This window comes from Lethenteron reissneri, chromosome 20, assembly GCF_015708825.2.
Source record: "Lethenteron reissneri isolate LAM-NWPU_2019-01 chromosome 20, ASM1570882v1, whole genome shotgun sequence".
Taxonomy (NCBI): Eukaryota; Metazoa; Chordata; class Hyperoartia; order Petromyzontiformes; family Petromyzontidae; genus Lethenteron; species Lethenteron reissneri.
The window spans coordinates 5,748,445-5,768,071 of NC_083798.1; the positions used below are offsets into that span (position 1 = coordinate 5,748,445).

At 47.5% G+C, this 19,627-nt stretch overlaps 2 protein-coding genes across 4 annotated transcripts in view; both read right to left on the reverse strand.

Annotated features, from left to right (window-relative positions):
- The window catches only part of TMEM108 (transmembrane protein 108), a 55,682-nt gene extending 51,386 nt beyond the window's left edge, over positions 1–4,296 (reverse strand). Inside the window, exon 1 of the mRNA XM_061554648.1 lies at positions 4,150–4,296. Within this exon, the coding sequence (XP_061410632.1) occupies positions 4,150–4,180 (31 nt within the window). The 5' untranslated portion in view covers positions 4,181–4,296. The remainder of the gene's footprint in view (positions 1–4,149) is intronic.
- Positions 4,297–7,829: 3,533 nt separating this feature from the next.
- NPHP3 (nephrocystin 3) overlaps positions 7,830–19,627 on the reverse strand; it is a 57,047-nt gene continuing 45,249 nt past the window's right edge. For all 3 annotated transcript variants that reach the window (XM_061554649.1, XM_061554650.1, XM_061554651.1), the window contains 4 exons: positions 17,611–17,851; positions 16,927–17,052; positions 16,255–16,370; positions 7,830–13,706 (listed from right to left, as the gene is read on the reverse strand). In XM_061554649.1, coding sequence (XP_061410633.1) covers positions 13,526–13,706; positions 16,255–16,370; positions 16,927–17,052; positions 17,611–17,851 — 664 coding nt within the window. In that variant the 3' untranslated portion in view covers positions 7,830–13,525. The remainder of the gene's footprint in view (positions 13,707–16,254; positions 16,371–16,926; positions 17,053–17,610; positions 17,852–19,627) is intronic.

Consider the following 19,627-nt stretch of genomic DNA (forward strand, 5'->3'; position numbering starts at 1 on the left):
GTGGCAGATGCCTCCTGCAGAGTCTATAAGACACCTATTAACCCATGGCTGCACACACAAACCCACGTCATGCTAGTTAAGCCATGAGCCAGAAACAAAACCCATTGGAAAACTGAAATAAGCAAAACCGTGTGATGCAATGACGAGGGAAGATGAGTTATAGTGTTCAGGCGAAGCAAAATAGTCAACCAAACCCTAATTCTAACCAACTAACCATCCAGATACTAGTACTAGCCCTACACCTAAGCAGATATACAGCCGCCAGTATTAGCCTTACTCCTCAGCATCCCTACCAGCCACCAGTACTTTCCATATCCCTAGCGAGTCAACCAGCCTCTAACACTCAGCCCCTCCCGCCTTTAACGCCACTTCGGGGTGTTGCCAAGCTCATCCTTTAAACTTTTCGCACACGGTGTTGGTTTACGGTGCCCACAGCGCCAACGCGTCAGGGGTAATTATGCAACAGGAAAAGCAACAGCCGCTATCGATTCGCGGAGAGTTGTGAGCTGTCAAAGGTTTCGCGTGCGTAATTGTGTCTGGTCAACGACGAGGGGCAAGCGGGGGAGCGGAGAGCGAATCCACGAAATCGATGCCGCATGCCGTCGACCGCCTCGTTCAACGCCTTCTTAGCCTCGTTAGCCCACCCCGAGATCACCGCCACTTGCACACACACACCAAAAACACGCGCCACGTGTATGTACAATGAATAGACTGGGTGACCCAAAAGTCAGGACGCATAGGGCGATTTAATTTCTCTTAACACTGTATGTGTGTTGAACTTATTTCGCACCGTACGTAGCCAACCGTGCTAATCGGAGGTGCGGGGAAGGTCAACACACTAAAAACTAAAAAAAACATTTCTAAAGAGCAGTTGAACACTGGCATTCACACACATTTTTATTGGTTATTCTTGAAGTAAATTTTATTTATTAATTATTAATACATGTTTTTCTTCTTCCTGCTCACGTACATATAACGAAACGTTTATATTTAGGCGATCTAACCACAAAAAAACCCTCTATTATGGACTAAAAACGTGATTTTAATTTAATACCTCGACCAGGTATTATATCTATCGGTGCTTGGGCAGGACACGTCGCTGTAATAGATGATGGCCGATGAGATCAAGACAAATCAAGGATATGCAGCGAAGAAATGGAATGCGTCCAAGAGAATGCCCATCGAGGAGATGGAGCGATTAACTCGATTCGTGTGCTGGTGCTTGTTGGATAATTATTCCATCGCAGGATCGCAGGAAATGGCCACGGATTTGGGAAGCCTCTCATCCAGCAGTGGATATCTCGTTGCTGCTGACGATTTCTACATTAATACAATCAACACTCAAACGTGCCGTATTTGATTCCCGAGGCAGTCGGCGGCAATAGGCAACTAAAGTCCAAGGGGAATAACGGAATGATAAACGGCACGGGGAGACGGTGTTCCTGGTAGCTTAGAACGCACCCACACAGTTACAGTTCAATTACACAGCAAAGTCAAAGATGGGCGGGCGCTAACATCCCGGATTAAACACGGCGAGAATGTGGGCCCAACTATGGTGACACAAATGACCCAGAAGAATCGTCAGATCCCCCCAAAGCTAAGCCGCGGCAAGCCTGTGGGATACGCGCTTGGATGGGTGAAAACGAGGCGCCAAAGACGTGTGTTGAAGAGACGACGTGGGTATAGCACACTGGAGCGTGCAGGGGGAAAAAATCCACCGTTGCCCTGCATTCCACTCCCCACCTCCGTCCAACCGCACACTCACTTGGCGTGAAGTTGGAGCAAATATCCTCATCCAGCCCGTTAGTCGTTGGGGGGTGGGGAGGCCCTCATCCAGCAGTGGATTGGTACAAACTGGGCCGAACGTGCAGGGGCACATGACGGCACGGACAGGCACCCCGGTATTATGAATAGCACACGGCCGATGATGAGACACACGACTTGGACTACGAAACAACGAGTGGCAGTGCAGCGCGCGCGCCACTTTGGATGCGATCCATGAAACGCGCCGCACAATCGCTCTCTCGTCCTGTCGCATTCACATCACGTGGCGACGCCTCTCGTGTTATGCAAGGCGCTGTTATGCCACGTGCCCCGTTGTCTGGCGAGAGTGGTGGGTGGGTGGTGGTGGTGGGTGGGTGGAGGGGGTGAGGGTCAGGTGAGTGGTTGAGTGTGGAGGGTGTCCTCCGGACGCGGCGGGGGGACCCGGCGGGTAATGTAGGAGGAACTTCTTTCGCACAGTGCGTGGGCAACCGTGATCACCGGAGGTGCACGCGCGTTGTTGACCTTTAAAGAGTGCGGCCGGGGGGGGGGGGGGCGGGTGTGCAGGTGTGACGGGGGTGCATACTCGTACGAATGATACGGATGATTGATTTGGTGTGTAGGACGGGCTAAGTCATACAATAGGCGAATATACAATAGGCGGTACATTGTAAATGTCCCCGTGCACACGACACAAGGTGGATCAAACACACACACACACTGTTACTGTACACGTGTAACACGTGTATACTAACATGGTGTTTCCCATACGATACATATCCCACGTTTACAATACACACACGTGTATACTGTATGTTTACACACGTGTATGCCGTATGTGTATCCTATACAACAACAATCGCCATTCGCCACCAAGTGGCGGTGCCGTCACCACGGCGCTTGTGCCAGGCTGGGTGCACGTTGAGGCCACGTGAAGTGTCGAACGCCCGCTGGCAGGAGGTCACGGCGCCAGACTCAGTGCCATGGGTCGACCGTGTATACGATACGAGATGTCACACACACAAGACAGCCTACCACGCGTGTACTCTGGATGTGCATGCTGTGCGCTATCGAAACGCTCTATCGCCCGACGACACACAGTGCAGATGACAATCTCACATCGTCGCCATCGTCATCATCATAACGGTGGCTGTCATTACGCAATGCAAATGAATGATCGCTCTCCAAAAAATAATAATTACGCATCGCCAAATGAACATTAAAACAAAGCCCGCGGTACGATGCGATTGAAAAGAACACGCCAGTTGTATACGTACGCTGGCCTTAAGGCTTTTTATTCTTCTTCTTCTAAATCAAGAGCAATTTACAAATGGGAATTGATCAGAGGCGCAGTGCTGGTTAAGAGAATGCCAATGAGCTCATCTCTCTCTGGGTGCCCTGCTACACCAGCAGCTCCGCGTAACGGACAACGGTGGTACAACCACCCACAGAACGAACACAGAACACACACACACACAGCAGCACACCGCCATAGCGCGTATCCATCTAGCACGATGTTCCGTAGCAATACAGCATGCGTGTATTTGTCATCATTATTCCGTAGCAATGGAATATGCCACGGCAACGATTGTTCGACAGGTCACATAGCAATAGAATACGCCATAGCATGATTGTGTATCACGTTCCGTAGCAACGGGCATATGCCATAGCATGTGTCTATAACATCATGCTCCATAGCATGGGCTATAGCATGCAAGTAGCTGACATCATGTTGCATAACATATGCCACAGCCCCGTGAATTGTGTACCATGATCTCAAATATGTGTGTATGTGTTCGCTATTCGGTACGTATGTCACTAATATTACAATAGTGGTCATTTAAAAAATAATTTCAATGACACACACAGCATACATTGCGGTCGGCTCTGCTGCATGAAAGCAATGTAAATGCCGTAACTACATTTATTGACCCTGAAGCTTTTTAGAACACAAGCGTACGCGATATATACACAGACACACACATTCAACAACGTTGCTGTGAATCTTATTCCCGTTGCTTTAACCATCCGGCACTCACATCGCGTGGTGAAGTATGGTCACATAACCCTGACAGCAGCACCCCATGGCATGCGGGGGCAGGATAGCCTCATCCAGCAGTGTAATTATACATGGCCACAGACCGCTACACACGCGCACAATAACCCCACCGCGTTGCACTCTGTCCATTGTCTAACAGAGAGCGCACACATGATAGCATTTAACACACACACACACACAGATTACACACGCACGTCCGGCAAAAAGGATAGCATAGCCGCTATCGACCATTAACAGCAGCAGCGACAGCCTGCGCATCATCATCATCACCATCATCAGCAGCAGCATCACACCGTATCAAGCGCCACACCAACATCCCCATAACGTACCTGGCGGCGAAGGCAAGCCGGTCTGCAGCATTTCTCCGCAAAGAAAACAATCATAGAGAAATGTCCGGCACCCACAGTTCCCGGAGCCAGACGCAGCCGCACCGCCGCTTCGGATGTCGACTTATCGTTCCCCGGGTGTCGGACGCCGGGCAGCGCTGGCGAGCTGGAGGAGCCGGGGACGATGGGGTGGGGGTGGTTGGGGTGGTTGGGGTGGGGGGAGGAAGAGGATGGGTTGATGTTGGGGTGGGGGGGTGATGTCTCAGCTGCCTACGGAGCCAGCTGTCTTGGTCGAAATCTCAGGCAGAGAGAGCAGCCTAGCATTGCATAGGGATGATGATGAGAAAGGATGTGGTTCAATTTTGATTTTAAGCTTTCGTGACTGCAGGGATTCATATTCTTGGTTCTTTCGGTAAAGTCACGTAAAAGGAAAATAATAAAAAGGGAAATAATGAAGTAATATATTTTTATTATTTTATTATTTCCCTTGTACGTGACTTTACCGAAATAACCAAGAATATGAATATAAAGGATGTGGTGTTTGGTGGTGGTGTGTATAGGTGTGGGCAGTGAGATTGACACGCAAAAATGGGATGTACTATTAATGATATATACAGGGCGATCCATTTATAGGCGTCTCACTAAAAATTAGAGGAATTCTAAAGGAAAAAAAACACGAGTTCACGACCTCTCGACAAGTATTTCTACCAATCTCAAGACACTTCATACATCTAGACACCCTCCTGAAACAGTTTGGGCCAAATAGCCAGTCTGATTGGCTTACAACGTCTAATTATTGTGTAATCTTCACTCATAGCTATATCTCGGTGAGGCATCTATAAATGGATCACCATATATACTGCATCACATCTCATTGTATAGACTGTACTCTTGAGCATAAATTGTGTATCCTGTATAGGGTGCCATGCGATATTATTAACACTGATTTACAACCGCTCTTGTCATCCACTGCTGGATGAAGTCCTCTCCACCACGTTTCAGTCACGGTGGTTGTCTGACCATACTTCACCACGATGGTTAGTGCGAGTGGGTGGCAGGGGAGTGGTTGGCAGAACCGGTTCAGATATTGATCTCCGCTGGTGTTAGCCGTGGCCTAGACTCAAACTCAGGTGGTTGGGTTGATAGCGCAGGGCGCTAACCACTGCACCACCGCTCCAAACAGCCATGTGAATAACCAGTGCTGGATTAAGCTAGTGCGGGGCCTGTAGAATATGTTAAAAGGGGCCCTAAATAAAAAAAAACACAAATATGAAACACGTACATTTTGTACTTGCATAATGAAGTATTTTTTTCATTTGCTATACAGCCTTAAACATCCAGTAGTTCATCAAACTTGAAGGCAGTATAGTACTATAGTAATAGAGCAAGTGCAGAATCACTGAACTGAAATTGATAGCTTGAAAGCATTTCGCGCGGGGCCCTTTAAAGTGCGGGGCCCGTAGCATATGTAGCTACTTTTGCTACTAGGATAATCCGGCACTGTGTATAACTAAAGCTGTGTATACTTATAATCAAGAGCCTCACCGAGTCTAAAAAGTCCTGCAAAGTGTTCGCAGTAGGGGGCGATGTTGTTTCCTGTAATCCCAAATGAATAATTTGCGGCCCATATATATATTTTTTATCGGCATTGGGATAATTGACAAATTTCAATGTGGGCCTTTAAGTGTGGATTTCCGAGCATTGCTTTGAGTTAAGTTCTGGGTCCAGGTAAGCCTCTCCGAGTCTGAATAGTTTTGCAGGACAATCCTGACTTGTTTGGTCAAATCCATCAATGAGTGCTCGGTATTGTGGCGGGAAAAAAAACATTGCGTACAAGGGGATAACACCCAATGCTCCCCACAGATGGATTGAATCCGTTGCTCTACTGCCTCACAATCACTAAAAGTGAGAACAATCCTAAAAAACCCGATGAGTATGAGTGCCCTGTCTGTTGGCAATGCATCAACTCCACAGCACATGTGAGTGCGCAAACACGTGTAGATGATGCGTGCCGTTTCCAGAGGTGGGACAAAGTCATTGTTATGCAAGTCCAAGTCGAGTCTGAAGTCATCAAATTCATGACTCGAGTCTGACTCGAGTCCAAGTCACATGACTCGAGTCCACACCTCTGGTCGTTTCCATGCACAGATGCGTGTGCCTAGCTCAAGCTCAAGACGAATGCAAGCGATGCCAACTTTCCGTCGCTTCCCTCCCCGAGATGTTGTAAGGTCCACAACCTCACCTTCAAGGTCCTCTGTTGCAGTTTCCCACTGTTATGGATTTAGGCCATCCCCTGAATCGCTTCTCCCTGGGTGCCACCAACAATGGCAATATCTTCATCTCGCACCCCCATCACAACCCCCTTATCCTGATTAAACCAACAACACTTTATTGCCGCATTCTTACGACGCGCTTCCAACTCGCTTAGTTTCCTGCCACAAATCGACACCATCGTCTGCATGCACTTGTGTTCAAAGGCCATACGTTTCTTCTATACAGCTGCTTTTCTCAGCCGCACCCCATATTCTACAGCAGCGAGTGCCTATGCTAAGGGGACATATCTCTATTGTGGTGTTTATCATTGCCCCTTCTCATCCTGGGTTCGACTGGGTTCTGTCTGGAAGCTCCAGGCAGTGGGATGAGCAGTGCGGGCTGGATGGTGGGGGGGGGGGGCAAAAGCTAGAAAGGGCATTAGGAATAGGCGAAGATTAATCTCGGAGGAGAGGTGAGATGGGGTGTGAGGGTGTTGGTGGGAGGCTGGGTCGGCTGGTGGGGTGGGCGGGTAGGGTTGCTAGGAGCTTCAAGAGAGAGAGAGCAATGGGTGGGGAGGTGGCAGAATGAGTCACTCATAGCTAGAAATTCTACACTAAATGATAACCCCCATGTCCATAATTGCTGGCAAAACCTGTCTGCAGTGCAACGGTTTGCAAGCCTCCGGTTTCCACATCTATTATTCTCCTCCCTCAAGGCCACATTTTCACCATTGCCCATTATCTTGCATTTACATGTAAAGCGTTCCGCGTAACATGCAGTACATTTCACACATCTGGGGAGAACTTGGGGAAATAAGGACTAGAATTTGAGAACGGCTGATGTTCGGCATTGCATCCAATGTGGCGAAAGGGCACTTGAGGCCAACACAGATCTGCTTAAGCTCCATGAGCAAGAATGATGACTTTAATCATTCCTCGTACGCTCTTGAGCAAAATCCGGTAACACAACTCTTTTAATTTTAGAAATTGACACATCTGGTCTGTCGCGAAGTCACCCACACATCAGTAATCAAGATGAAAGTCTGGGCCGCCTGCTTAAACAGCTTAAAAGCTGGCTTAGGGACAGCCGGGCCAGACGGCCAGACGACGAGCAGCCTCATCATGATGGCTTACGACCGCCGCTTTATAAAATCCCCTTCCCCCCGCGGCTCATGTGTAGACCACCGCGCGCGTCGAGGCCATGGTAACGCTAATGGGCTGTGTTGCAGGGCGTACGAAACGCAGTGTGCCCGGCCTCCTTTCCACGCCTGGCCAATTCCAACATTGGGCGATGGTTGAGTTTGCATACATTTCGCGAAGAAATGTGTCGGCGGTGGAGGTGAAACGCAACCGAGTTGTCCAATCGCCTCTGTGTTGCTAAGTAATGTCCCGTACATATAAATGAGCAGCTGGCAAAGAGTTTTGCATAAACATTGTTCTTGGTTTTTTGACAGCCTTTGATATACTGTATATTACAGAAACATTATACAAACGCGCTTGATATACAGATATGCGGCAAAATCATAACTGCTTTAGATAGTCCATCCGAACATATGGAGAATTATAAGCGTAATAATTATAATAATAATAAACACAACCCCAAATACAGAAGCCAACGGAGTCATTTTTTATTCGGCCTCATTCCAGGCCAGTTAGAACTATGCTAATGAGGATGAAGTTTCCACTTCAAAGTGCACGGAATGAATTTAGACATTACCAATTATGTCAAGATGTCACACCGCGGACGATCGCAATGAGGACGATTATGAATGATCATAGAAAAACTCCAGAAAATGAATGCATAGTCCACGAACAGAAAAAAGAAAGTGTTGAAGATGAAAATGTCCCCTTTATTCCGTAATGCCCAGAGTTGTTTACACGAGTACCAGTTGCAGAAACAAAATAAACACCAATGTTACTCGTCCTTCCCTTGCACAGTTATTTGGATGTGCTTATTTCTTATATGAGCCCAAAGTCACACATTAATTCGCTGGGGACTGGGGTACAGGCGAATATGTGAACATCTGTAGAAAAACATTTTTGTTACACCAAGCACAAATATATTACAAGGGGAGAGAGAAAAAAATGAAGTGCAAAATAAACGCGACGGGAAAATGCTTGACTGCAATTTATACACAAATGTACTCGAGATAAAAAAAAATACATTACTGCATGCGAAAAGGTCAGCTTTGTGAACATCAATAGAAAGTGACAGTTAACGCTGCACTGGGGTGTTGGCAGTCGAATTGGTCAGGTCGGATATGGGATCGTCGGATATTTGACATTGCACTGTATATTTAAAATAGAATCACTGTACCAACATATTATTGGAGATATGCATAGGGCAGCCTTTCCGAGACGCATTCTCTCAACCAAAGTCCCGGCATCATTTGCGTAAAGATTCAATTAGAGGTAATTGCTGGCGATCGTGCATCGTACAGCCGGCAAAAATAATAACCGGTCCCCATACGCCAATATCTTCATTTGCAGCATCCTCTTCCGACAGAGTCGCTTGTCACATTTACCCTCATCGATAGGAGTTACAAGTGACGAGGGGAAGAGCTTTAATTATTATTTGAAGTCGTCACTGCCTTTGCTCGTGTTGCCGTTGCAGACGTGGTAGGTTGGCGTTTAACAAACGGTGTTAATCCGCAGTGACTAAGTGCTGCATAGCTTGGATAAAACAGCCACACTGCAATGTCGCTCTCAGATATTTGTGCAGATAACCACGCGCAACGTACGTCCGGTACACACACACACAACATTTATTTAAAAACAGAGTGATGTGATTGTCGATTCTGGTTTAAGCAGTTTTGATCCACTGCAAGACTCCGTGTTTGTACTTCAGGTGGCCACATTGTGTGTGGTTTCTGAGTCGAGACCTGACACTGCACATGTCACAACTGCACAGGGTTCGTCTCAAGCAAAACTTGCCACATTCGGCTTAAGGCGCTGCGTGACCACGCATCGCAAACGACGCTGCATGGTCACGACTGACCAGTCATGTAAAATAATCGAATCGTTCTAAGCCCCTTGAGGAACTCAACATTCTGTGTCAGTCACGAGGGCTGTTTGACTCTACTCGACTCGACTACAATGGCCAGAGTGGATTGGTGATGGGAGAGGTGGGGGCCCAGGACCGGTTCACATATCACGCGCCACTTGGTGTTAGCCATGGCCGGGAATCGAACTCAGGTACACTGGGTTCATAGCGCAAAAAGCACTGTCCATTGCAGCACCACTCTACGCCAATGTCATACGTGGAGAGAGATGGGACAAGGAGCCTCCATTTCACCCCGTGGGTTGTCGCGGCACGCACTGTAGGAAAACACCTATTAAGGTTGGCACGGCACATTCGAGGGAAGTAGGGCTGCCTTTGTCTTCCCAGTGAATATAGCAACCACACGATCGAGTAGATGCATCACAATTGTCCGCCCCAGTAATTTTAAGAATTATCATGGGCTCGATTTGGGATAATTAAAAAAATATATATTTTGCCCCTTTAACCATCATATTTATATGGCGTCTCGGTTTTTTGGGGTCTAGTTTCTATGGTTTTTACTTGCTCTTTTAGCATAAACGTTACAATCGTACATAATTTGCATGAATTGTAAACAATTGATTCTTACGCAATTATATGCATTTAATGTGCCGATCCAGGAAGTAAACCTGTCCTGCTGAGAATGCAGTAAGTACATCACAATCGCCACCATTTGCATATACAAAACACAAAAGTACAGCACTCTCCAGTTCTTCTGACTGGAAGTAAACAATACGACGAGAGCAGGGGAATCAGAGTGAAGGTTGTCATGCTGTTGTGCAAGCAGCCATGCTGCTTGCAGGTTAAGAGACAATGAAGGGAAAGCGACACACCTTGAGCACACGCACGCAGGGTGACCGTGCCGTTCAATCGCATGTGCGGAGATCCACACTCTTATCGAGATGAAGCCTCGAAACTGCACAGGACTCGATGACCTCCATCGCCGCTTGTGCCGAACGTCAGCACACAGCAGCGCTCGCTTTTAATATTTATGAGCTATTTTACGTGGGTAGGTAGACTGTTCTTTTAACCTTTATGCACACTAAGCTTTTATATGTTTAGTCGAGAGAAAATTGACCGCCTCCTCCTGTTGTCTTCAAAGTGAAATCCCACCTTGGGGACACCAAGCGGACGCTGCCGCAGTTCGAAATGAAATTGAAATAGACGTCAGAGAACGACATCAATAAAAATCCACAGAAATCCCCACACCACCCAACATCACAGAAGCCAACCTACTTATCGGCAAGACGGAATGAGATATGTTTTTACCCATAACGCTCCATGACAACACATGTGTTTGCATACAGTTTTGATTGTTCCATTGAACAGGGTCTGTTTTTAAACTAATTATCATTCGATGGGAGAACTCTGCCAATTACCATCTGGTGACTCAGCCATAGGTGTTTAACCAGCCTGATTCTACTGATGAGAACCAGAAGGTCGAAACTACACGGAGTTTGCTTGTTAAACAAATGCTCGGATATTGGTCCAGAAAGGCAATGGGCAAATTTTATTTATTTACCTACAGAATGTGGAAACAGAACGCACAACAGACAGCAGCTGACCAATACGGTGTACGTTCGAATTACGGTTTATGGATGAGTTGAGATGTTACAGTTAATTAATTAATTCACGTGTAATGGCATCACAGACTGTGATAAACAATGCCACTGTCGAGAAGAAGACCTGGATACTTTTTGCAGATACAAATATTATTCATACTCCAAGGAGGAAAACTACAGCCTGTTTTATCAATCCTCTGCTGGGCCTGTGCTCACCATGCAGGCGAGGGGAAGCCCTCATATATTTTTTGGGGGGAGGGTGGGATTTGGCCCATTACACTGGCAAACAATCGCTTGTTATTGTCAGCGATGATGCTGCATGTTCCTTAATCTCCACTTGCAGCAGACTTGCTTTTTGCCGTCCCATTATTTAGCCCTCGCAACAACGGTAGGCCCTCTCTCTGCGCGCGTGCGCTGGATTCCCAGCTCGTCCACAGTTGATCAACTTGGGGCGACGAAGGGTAAACTCACGGCAGCTTCAAATTAAACATACTGCGGAACGGCAGCCAAGAGCACGTCCGCACGTGAGATGGAGTGATGAAATCGGTTCTCGTGCTGGCGCGGGTGGATCGTTACATTGCAGGACCACGAGAGGTGGCGATGGCTTGGAGAGGCCTTCATCCAACAGTGGATTTTTCATGGCTGATGATGACGAAGCTTTGCCAGCACAACAATTCAGCCTTCTTTGTCCCTGTTTGATGATGCAAGCATGAATGTGGCAATGCCCAAATTTGCCAATTGTATTATGCAGCATTATTACGGTCGCATTTTACAGACCAATTTACCTTCACGTTACACAGCGTTCCATCTTCATGAAGCAGCAGATAACTATTCTTCAGGTTTAAACATTCTCATCCACAGGAATCATAAATCGTATACAAATAACAGGGTCTGTTTTTAAACTAATTTTACAGTTAGTTGATCGGCAGTTTTTGTGTCTGGTCAGCGTGAAAGAATAGACAAGAGTGGCTCAGTAAAGCGCCCTCTAGCGGAGGGCCTTCCACGAGCGGTGGCAGGAACAAGCAGTTTGAGGGCTGCACCTTTACCCAATTGACGTTAACATTTTATTTTAGTTACAACTCGGTTATTTTTGACGCAGACGCAAGGCTGCTAATTTCGATTGCCTTCAACGTCCCACACGACGGATCCCCCTGCGTCCCCCCCCTGCACTTTAACCGGACCACATCCCCCCACGCCTCCCCAGTCCCCTGCGCCCACACCTCAGCAACCCCCGCGCGTGCTCGCATTGTCGCCGAACAAAGCCACATCCCCAACGGCCTCGACGTCACGCGGCACAAAAAAGGGAATTATCTGCTCGGCTGCAGGATGCACCGCACGCGCGACTGAGTGAGTTGGCATGGACGAGCAGCGTGTGCTAGTGCCGCGCACCGTCACACCGGGCTTAACAAACGAACCTTGTGGCAGCTGTTAACTCGGGCTTTTTTTCTCTCTCTACAAGAACAGCATTTGTTCTGAATTTCAATGTCGGCTGACGACTGTTCGTCAGCCTTCACTGCAAAAGTTGAAACGTGTGATTGTGGTATACGGCTTTCGAACGCTGCTTTTTAATTTTTAAGTGAACCGCTTCAACTTGTTCCAAAAATCCTGTGCTTACTTGCTTAACGTTTTCTTTACATTTCATTTGGGCAATGGAAAGAAAAGGGAAGGGCCAGTTATCACATGCATAGCAACCACAACGAAATCTATGAGCGCTCAGGTTTTTCTGATTGAGGTGTTAATTTACGTCGCAGTCCTTTGCAGGTTGAAGTAGCAGGCACTGTGTACTCGTCGGTCGTTGAGTCATTCCGTCAAGTTTTTGGGTGTCGCAAAACCGACGCAGGCCAAAGCACGCGGGCTGCGACCACATCGTCTCTCTTCCAGGTTCTCTCAGCACTACCTTCACCCCAAGCCTTGTTTGTGATCGTAGGGTGCCACCCAACGCATTTCGCGACTCGCTTGTTCACCACCGACATCGCTGAGGAAGAGTTTGGTGCCGCCAGGAACGAAAATGTAACAATATCTCCAGGGATTGACTGCCATGGCGGTCACGCGATATTTTTTCGCGTTCGGATGGTGACAAATAAATACAGCGTTTATGGCAAGGTGTAATGAGGCATTTGTTATGCTTCACGCAGAAAGTGGAACGGTGAAGTAGATGGCATCAATGTTCGTATTTTAACTTGTAAAGCTTCATCCCGCAACCAACGATCCATTATTTTCTTTTGAAGTCCTTATGGCGTCAGTAGCAATTGATTAATCCAGAACAGGTACACGCAAAGTAGTCAATTACACATTTTCTTTACTACCCTGGTGCTGCCATTGAAAAGAAAGCAAACAAACGTCAGTGCTCGTGTTCGGCTTCTCTCCGCCAACCGCACACACATTTGGAGAAACTTGGACGAACCTGTGGCGGCGAGTACCTGAGCGTGACCTTCGGCTTCCGCGCTGCAACTACCGTCGTCGTCGGCGGCGGCGGGGGCCGGCCACTCAACCTCCGACCTTAGAGACGGGCCGCCCGCCCTCCGCTAGCCTAGCCCCAGCGGCGAGTGCAGCGCCAGGCCGAGCGGCTCGCTTCCGGACGAGTGCAGCGACTGCGGCCTGTGACCCCCACCAGTGACCGCCGCCGCCGGCAACGACTCCCCTCCCCGGATCTCCGTGGCACGCTTGTACAGCTCGGCCGCTCCAGCCACGTCTCCCTGTTCGTACCTGGGCCCGGACAACGCGCGGCAGTTAAAGTAAATTACATGAGTTCATGCGGCGCTCGGGGGGGTTGCCTACGTCACTATCGCTGGCATTTACAGCTCATTCATCATTTACGGGGGACATAAGTGACGTGCGAATCCCTGCTGCAGGGCGGAGGATTCTGATGGCCGATCGAGGCCAGGTCACACTACAAGCGAGACGAAGTCTATCAGAGTGCAGAGCAAAACGGCAATCAGAAGCACGTCTTGCAAAAACGGCCAATGGAGCCGAACGCCAACAACGCAACCGCCTAGCCAAGCGTCGCCGGGTTTAAGTGTCACCGGGATTTGCAGCCGTGCATTCGGTGAATTACGCACTCCGAGCTCGAGGTGAACGACATTAAATTACGAAAAATGTCCGCAGCGCTGCCTTTTCCCGCAGTGCTGTAGAAACCTGCAGAGGGTAAATTAGGAGGCTGTAATTTTTCACATTTTAGAAAAGGATTACGCCATCACAATACCCGTTAGCCATAAATATTCTGAGTTAAGGTTCTAAGCACCATGGTTTTATAGTATCTTGCTGACCAATCGCTACGTATTTATCTATAAAAAACGTTTTGATGTCCGTTACATAACATTATTTTTTTACCGCATTCACTTTTACAAAGAGCTGCCAATTTTCAATAAATACCAACTATAAATACCAACTAAGTTATTACATATCAATATTAGTTCAGGGGAACAACATTGCTATGCAGACGATGGCTGGTAATTATTTTTTCTATAATTGTACAAAGGTAGGCCTAATTAAATTTCAGAAAGATGTGAAAAGCATAACAAATATTCACACTGATTAGAACTCTACAAAGGTATGCGCCGATGCGCGAGTGCATTTTATTCAAATTCATTTTTGCCTGTAAAATACTAATTATTTCGTGAGCAAAAAAAAAAACCATGGAAATGAAATGTTATACTGCAGAGTGCGGAGCTTGGAGGCAGCAGGAGATGTGGCATGCTGTGTGTCTACTGAGCGCGTAGAGGCTTTGCATAGTCTCTCTCGTCTGCTCGTGGCTACGACTGAACAAGAGTAAAATGTAATTGAACAAGAGATTATAGAAACCGAAACACCTCATCTGCGGCAATGAAGTGGGTACGCACGCGACTGAGCTAGTAGGAGAACAGGCGAGTGTGCATGGATGTTTGTCAAGCAAAAGGCAACCAAATGTGCTAACGAGTAAACAAGCCAACGAGCAGGTCATTAACTAAGTAACCAAGTGAAATATTAGCCAGTCACTACTTTAGTAAGGGCTGGAGCAGTGCTACGGTGGTCAGCGCACTACACAAGCCTGGTGACCTGAGACTGATTTCTGGCTACTGTGGCTAACATCAGTAGTGAGTGTTGACCGAACCGTTGTTGGACACCTTTCCCTTCACCAACCCACACCGAACAACGTGGTGAAGTATGGTCAAACAAACCATATGACTGACATGGCGAGGCGAGGCCTTCACACAGAAGTGCAGTGACAAGAGAGGATGTGTTTGTCCCGAGTAAACAGTAAAATGGAACCAACAGAGCAATCTATCAAGTGGAATAGTGAGTGATGCAATTGCGTAGCTTTGAGCGGTTGTGCCGTGCAGCTCTCCAACGATGTGTTTCCCGGTTGTGCCGCGTGTTGTTTGGCATGGCGTCCGAACGAACATCAACGCGGCACAAGCCGAGAGGTGAGTCGGTTCTTGCATTTTAAACATTTAGAAACATCCACTGAGGTGCGTACATCTTATTTTCAGGCATGTTCATCCCAAGAGGAGAATAACATTGAAATTAGGTCATCCGAGGGGGATTTACCCTACCCCAGGCATTTATTTACATGTATAACCGTTATAGCCGGAGCACTAGGGTTAATGCTTTTGCTCTTTGTCGAAGATCACCAGGGGATCCTACAATTCCACTAGGTAGAGATAACTTATCCCCAGCTCTGTTTATCCCCGCTCTGAAGGCTTCATATATCATTAGACACACACAAGGACCGACTGGTCAATACAGATGAATGACCATTGCCCTTAGGAGTGTGTTGAGTGAGTGAGGCCTGTGCAACTGCCGCCAGAAGAATTTGCTGTAGTCGGGGGTTACGTAATAATTTTCAATGTAACTATGCGTCAGTTCATTGATTAACATTGATTCTTGCGCTGAGAATGCGCGCGACGAATCATGCATGTAAGAAGTAATTGAAGTAACCTGTGAACATTCTATATAGGTTAACGAAATGACTACAAATGCAGAAACTAAAAACACAGAATGTTCCAAACAAGTTGGTAAATGAGAGGCCAAAAAAAGTTCTTTACTCAAATCGCCATCCCCGATTGCGACGAATCGCTAAACTACTGAGGAAGTAAATTGTTCCATGGCTAATCCCAAACAGGCAATTCTCACCGTTGCTTTCCTCTCATAGCACAACTGGGGAATAGTAGCATTAGGCAAGATTTCCCTGGGATTGTAGGATGATATTATTGCCTATTATCATATTCATTATTACAGTAATAAAAGTGATTATGCAGGGGCAGAGCATGCGAACCTCAGCACGGCGAGGTTCCGCAGGGTCTCCGCCACGCGGGGGTGCAGGGGCCCCAGGCTGTCCTCGTACGTGCGGAGCGCACGCTCGTACAGGGGCAGGGCCTCATCGTGACGCTTCTGGGGACACGACGTTTCAGACAAGCCATCGCCCCGCGAACCACTCGCACCGACGCCATGACAACCAACCGTCGTCATCACCATCATCGCCGCCACTCTCGTTATCACCAGCACCTTTATTCAGCTTTATTATTTGTTACATTTCACCTGTCTTTAAACCCTCAGAGGACAAGAAGCAGAGTAACAGCTCGCTGTTGTGCAAGGGTGACACCATATTTGATCACTTAAAATGCCTACCATCTAGTGAAAAAAATCTGGTAAAAATATAGCATAATCACAACGAGGGTAATATTTGATTCACTGCGCGAGATTACAGACATCGTACATGTTTCTTTATATGTTAAATCACACTGGCAATTATATTTTATTTCGCCTATTGTACGACAAGAGTTTCTTCTATTTATATCGTAGAGGTCCAGCCAGGTTCAGACGCGTATAACGCCGGCCAATCTCACTGCAACTATGCAGCACAGTGCTAAAACCATGACTCAACTCCTCAAAACCACACACACGTGCACTACACATATACAATTGATGTCAACCACACATTACTCACCAGTTGGGAATAGACAACAGCCAAGTTGACCAGCGCTGTGGCCACGCTGGGATGGTTTGGCCCAGAAGCCTTTTCTCTGATCTCAACCGTCAGCTGGTAGAGGGGTAGAGCCTTCTCCAGTTTGCCCTGGGCGACACTCACAGTGGCACAGAGGCCGTTAGAAAAGCAGCTAGCTCCATCTGCCCTACTCAGGACGAACAGCAATGTGGTATAATGGCAATTCCCAACTTGATTTCCTCAGGAAGAGCTCTATATCTGAAGCATATGGTAGATATGTCAATTTATGCATAGTCGGTTGGCCATTTGCATATAATGATGCATTGACTCATCAACATATACGTGTATCAAATAACACGTGTGTGTATATGTTGTATGACAATATATGATAGGAAGTTAATTTCGAACACAACGAACTTACTTCCCGTCTGTCCGTTCATATTGTACGTTAATTTTCCATCATCTTCAGCGTGCTTTTTATCTTTACAGAGTTCAAATGCCGTTGATTCGCGTGACCTCTGCAGCCACTAGAAGCGTTTTCATTCGCCACAATATAAAAACAAAAATACACATTCTTGAACGGAATCGCGAGGGCGCGCCACCCATCTGTTGCGTGCGTAATTCACGCGCTCGCCTACCCCCCCCCCCCCTCGGCGAATCCAGAGGCAGCCGTCTCTGCATCCGTACCCCCTTCTTGTAGAGCAGTGCCAGCTGCTTGACGGTGTAGGCGAGCGCCGGGTGGTTGCGGGAGAGGGCGCGCTGGCGGTTGTGCAGCGCTCGCTCGTAGAGGCACTGGGCTCTCTCGTTCTCGCCGCGTTCCCCGCACAGCGACGCCAGGTTGTTGAGGGACTGCGCGCAGTCCGGGTGGTCCGGGCCGAGCACCTTCTCCCGCATGGTGAGCGAGCGCTGGAAAAACAACTCTGCTATTCTACACACGCACACACACACGCGCGCGCACGCACGCACGGAAAGAAAACTTCAGGTGAAGCGCACTTCATTTCCCGGGCTAGGCTCTTGAAAATCCAGCCGCATTAGTTTTGCAATTTGTCACATGGCTCAACCCAGAAAAACCCAGCTACCCCCCCCCCCCCCATACGCCTTGCAAGTCCATCGCCAAAACTATCGCCATTCCTCCGCAGGCGTCGAACCACTTTGGCTCGCTCATCCAAAGGGGTGTGGTTAATTCCAATGCTCGATGTCGGGCCCTCTCCTCCTCCTCCGCTTTACATCACGTCATCTATCCATACCACGGGAGCCTCGTCGCAATCAGCAGAGGGCATTCCTGTGTGGGCTGTCAAGTGGCTGCGCTCTCAATTTCGGTCCGATGTCAGCCTCCACCTCCCTCCGTGATGGTATTTCTCCAGGGATATTGGAAAATATCATGCCACTTGTTCCCTTCATGCTCCCTTGGCTGCGTGAAGCTCATTCATGGCCTCCAGCCACCTCAACTGCTCAGCTGCGGTTCATTTAATTTTTTTTTGCAAAAGCAAGAAGGAGGAGGCCACGGGAAATTGAACTTTTCTTTTGTTTGAAATCTGAATTCCATCCACTTATAGGGCACACATCTTATTTTCTCACTGTGTTGTCCACAATTAAGTTGCATTCACAGACAATATACAATGTAATGCATCGATTCATTAACTACATGCCAATTATTGATTAGCCGTGGCTGTGAACAAGGGTGAATAGGTCTCCTAGCCTCAGCACAAGGACTTTACGTCCCAGCAAGCAAACAAAGGCACATACGTCAGATATTTCAAAAGAATGAAATCACAATAAGTCATCTTAAAAATTTTGCTCACAAAATATCACGCCATGACTTCCTCTCTAAAATTACACTGCAGAGCCTTTACATTCCAGTGTAGCAGAGAAGGTACTTTGATATTTCCCCAAAGCCAAACTGGCAGTAGGCAGAATGTGAAATATGCATTGTATACAGTGGAGCTGAAACTCTTCCAAGGCAGGAATTCCAAATTCTTTCCATTACCTTACTTTGACAAATTGGAAAATGGAGAACATACTTCATTTTATCACAGCACAATGAGCCAATGCTCGTACACCCAATGGCTCTGTCCGGCCTGCACTACCGCACACCCATGCCACCTACCATACCCTGCGCCATCCATTCTCCCAGTATGTGTATGACCCAGCCAGCAACCAGCATTTTCATTATCATCATCACCATGATCTATCCATTGCCGGATGAAGGCTTCCCCGAGTTGTTGGCATCCCTCAAGGTCTCATGAAGCGACAATTCATCAAGCTCCATCTCTGTTGGCGGATTATCTCCATGGCGAGTTCCCTCCTTTAACTGCCACTCCTTCGTGATTGCCAACCACCAGCCATCGTCAGTTCCGGCGATATGGCCTCCCCCACGGACTTGTGGCCAATAATTTATTTTCATAGAAAACAAATATTCTTTCTTACTCCTTTGTCAATCCTCGTTTCTGAAATAATTTTTGAATCGGCACAAACTTTTTATGGCAGGATTCTCCTGAAAGAGAGTCTTGGTGCTCAACAAGGATTTCCTGGATAAATAAAGTGTACTACCTACGTAAAATTGACACTGGTCATTATTACACTGGTCATTATTATCATCACCATTTATTATTTACACCACGCCTCCGATGTGGTACATTTTGCGGCACCAGAGAAAAGGGGCATTTGAGATCATCACTCGGTAAGCGAAGTGACTGAAGATCAA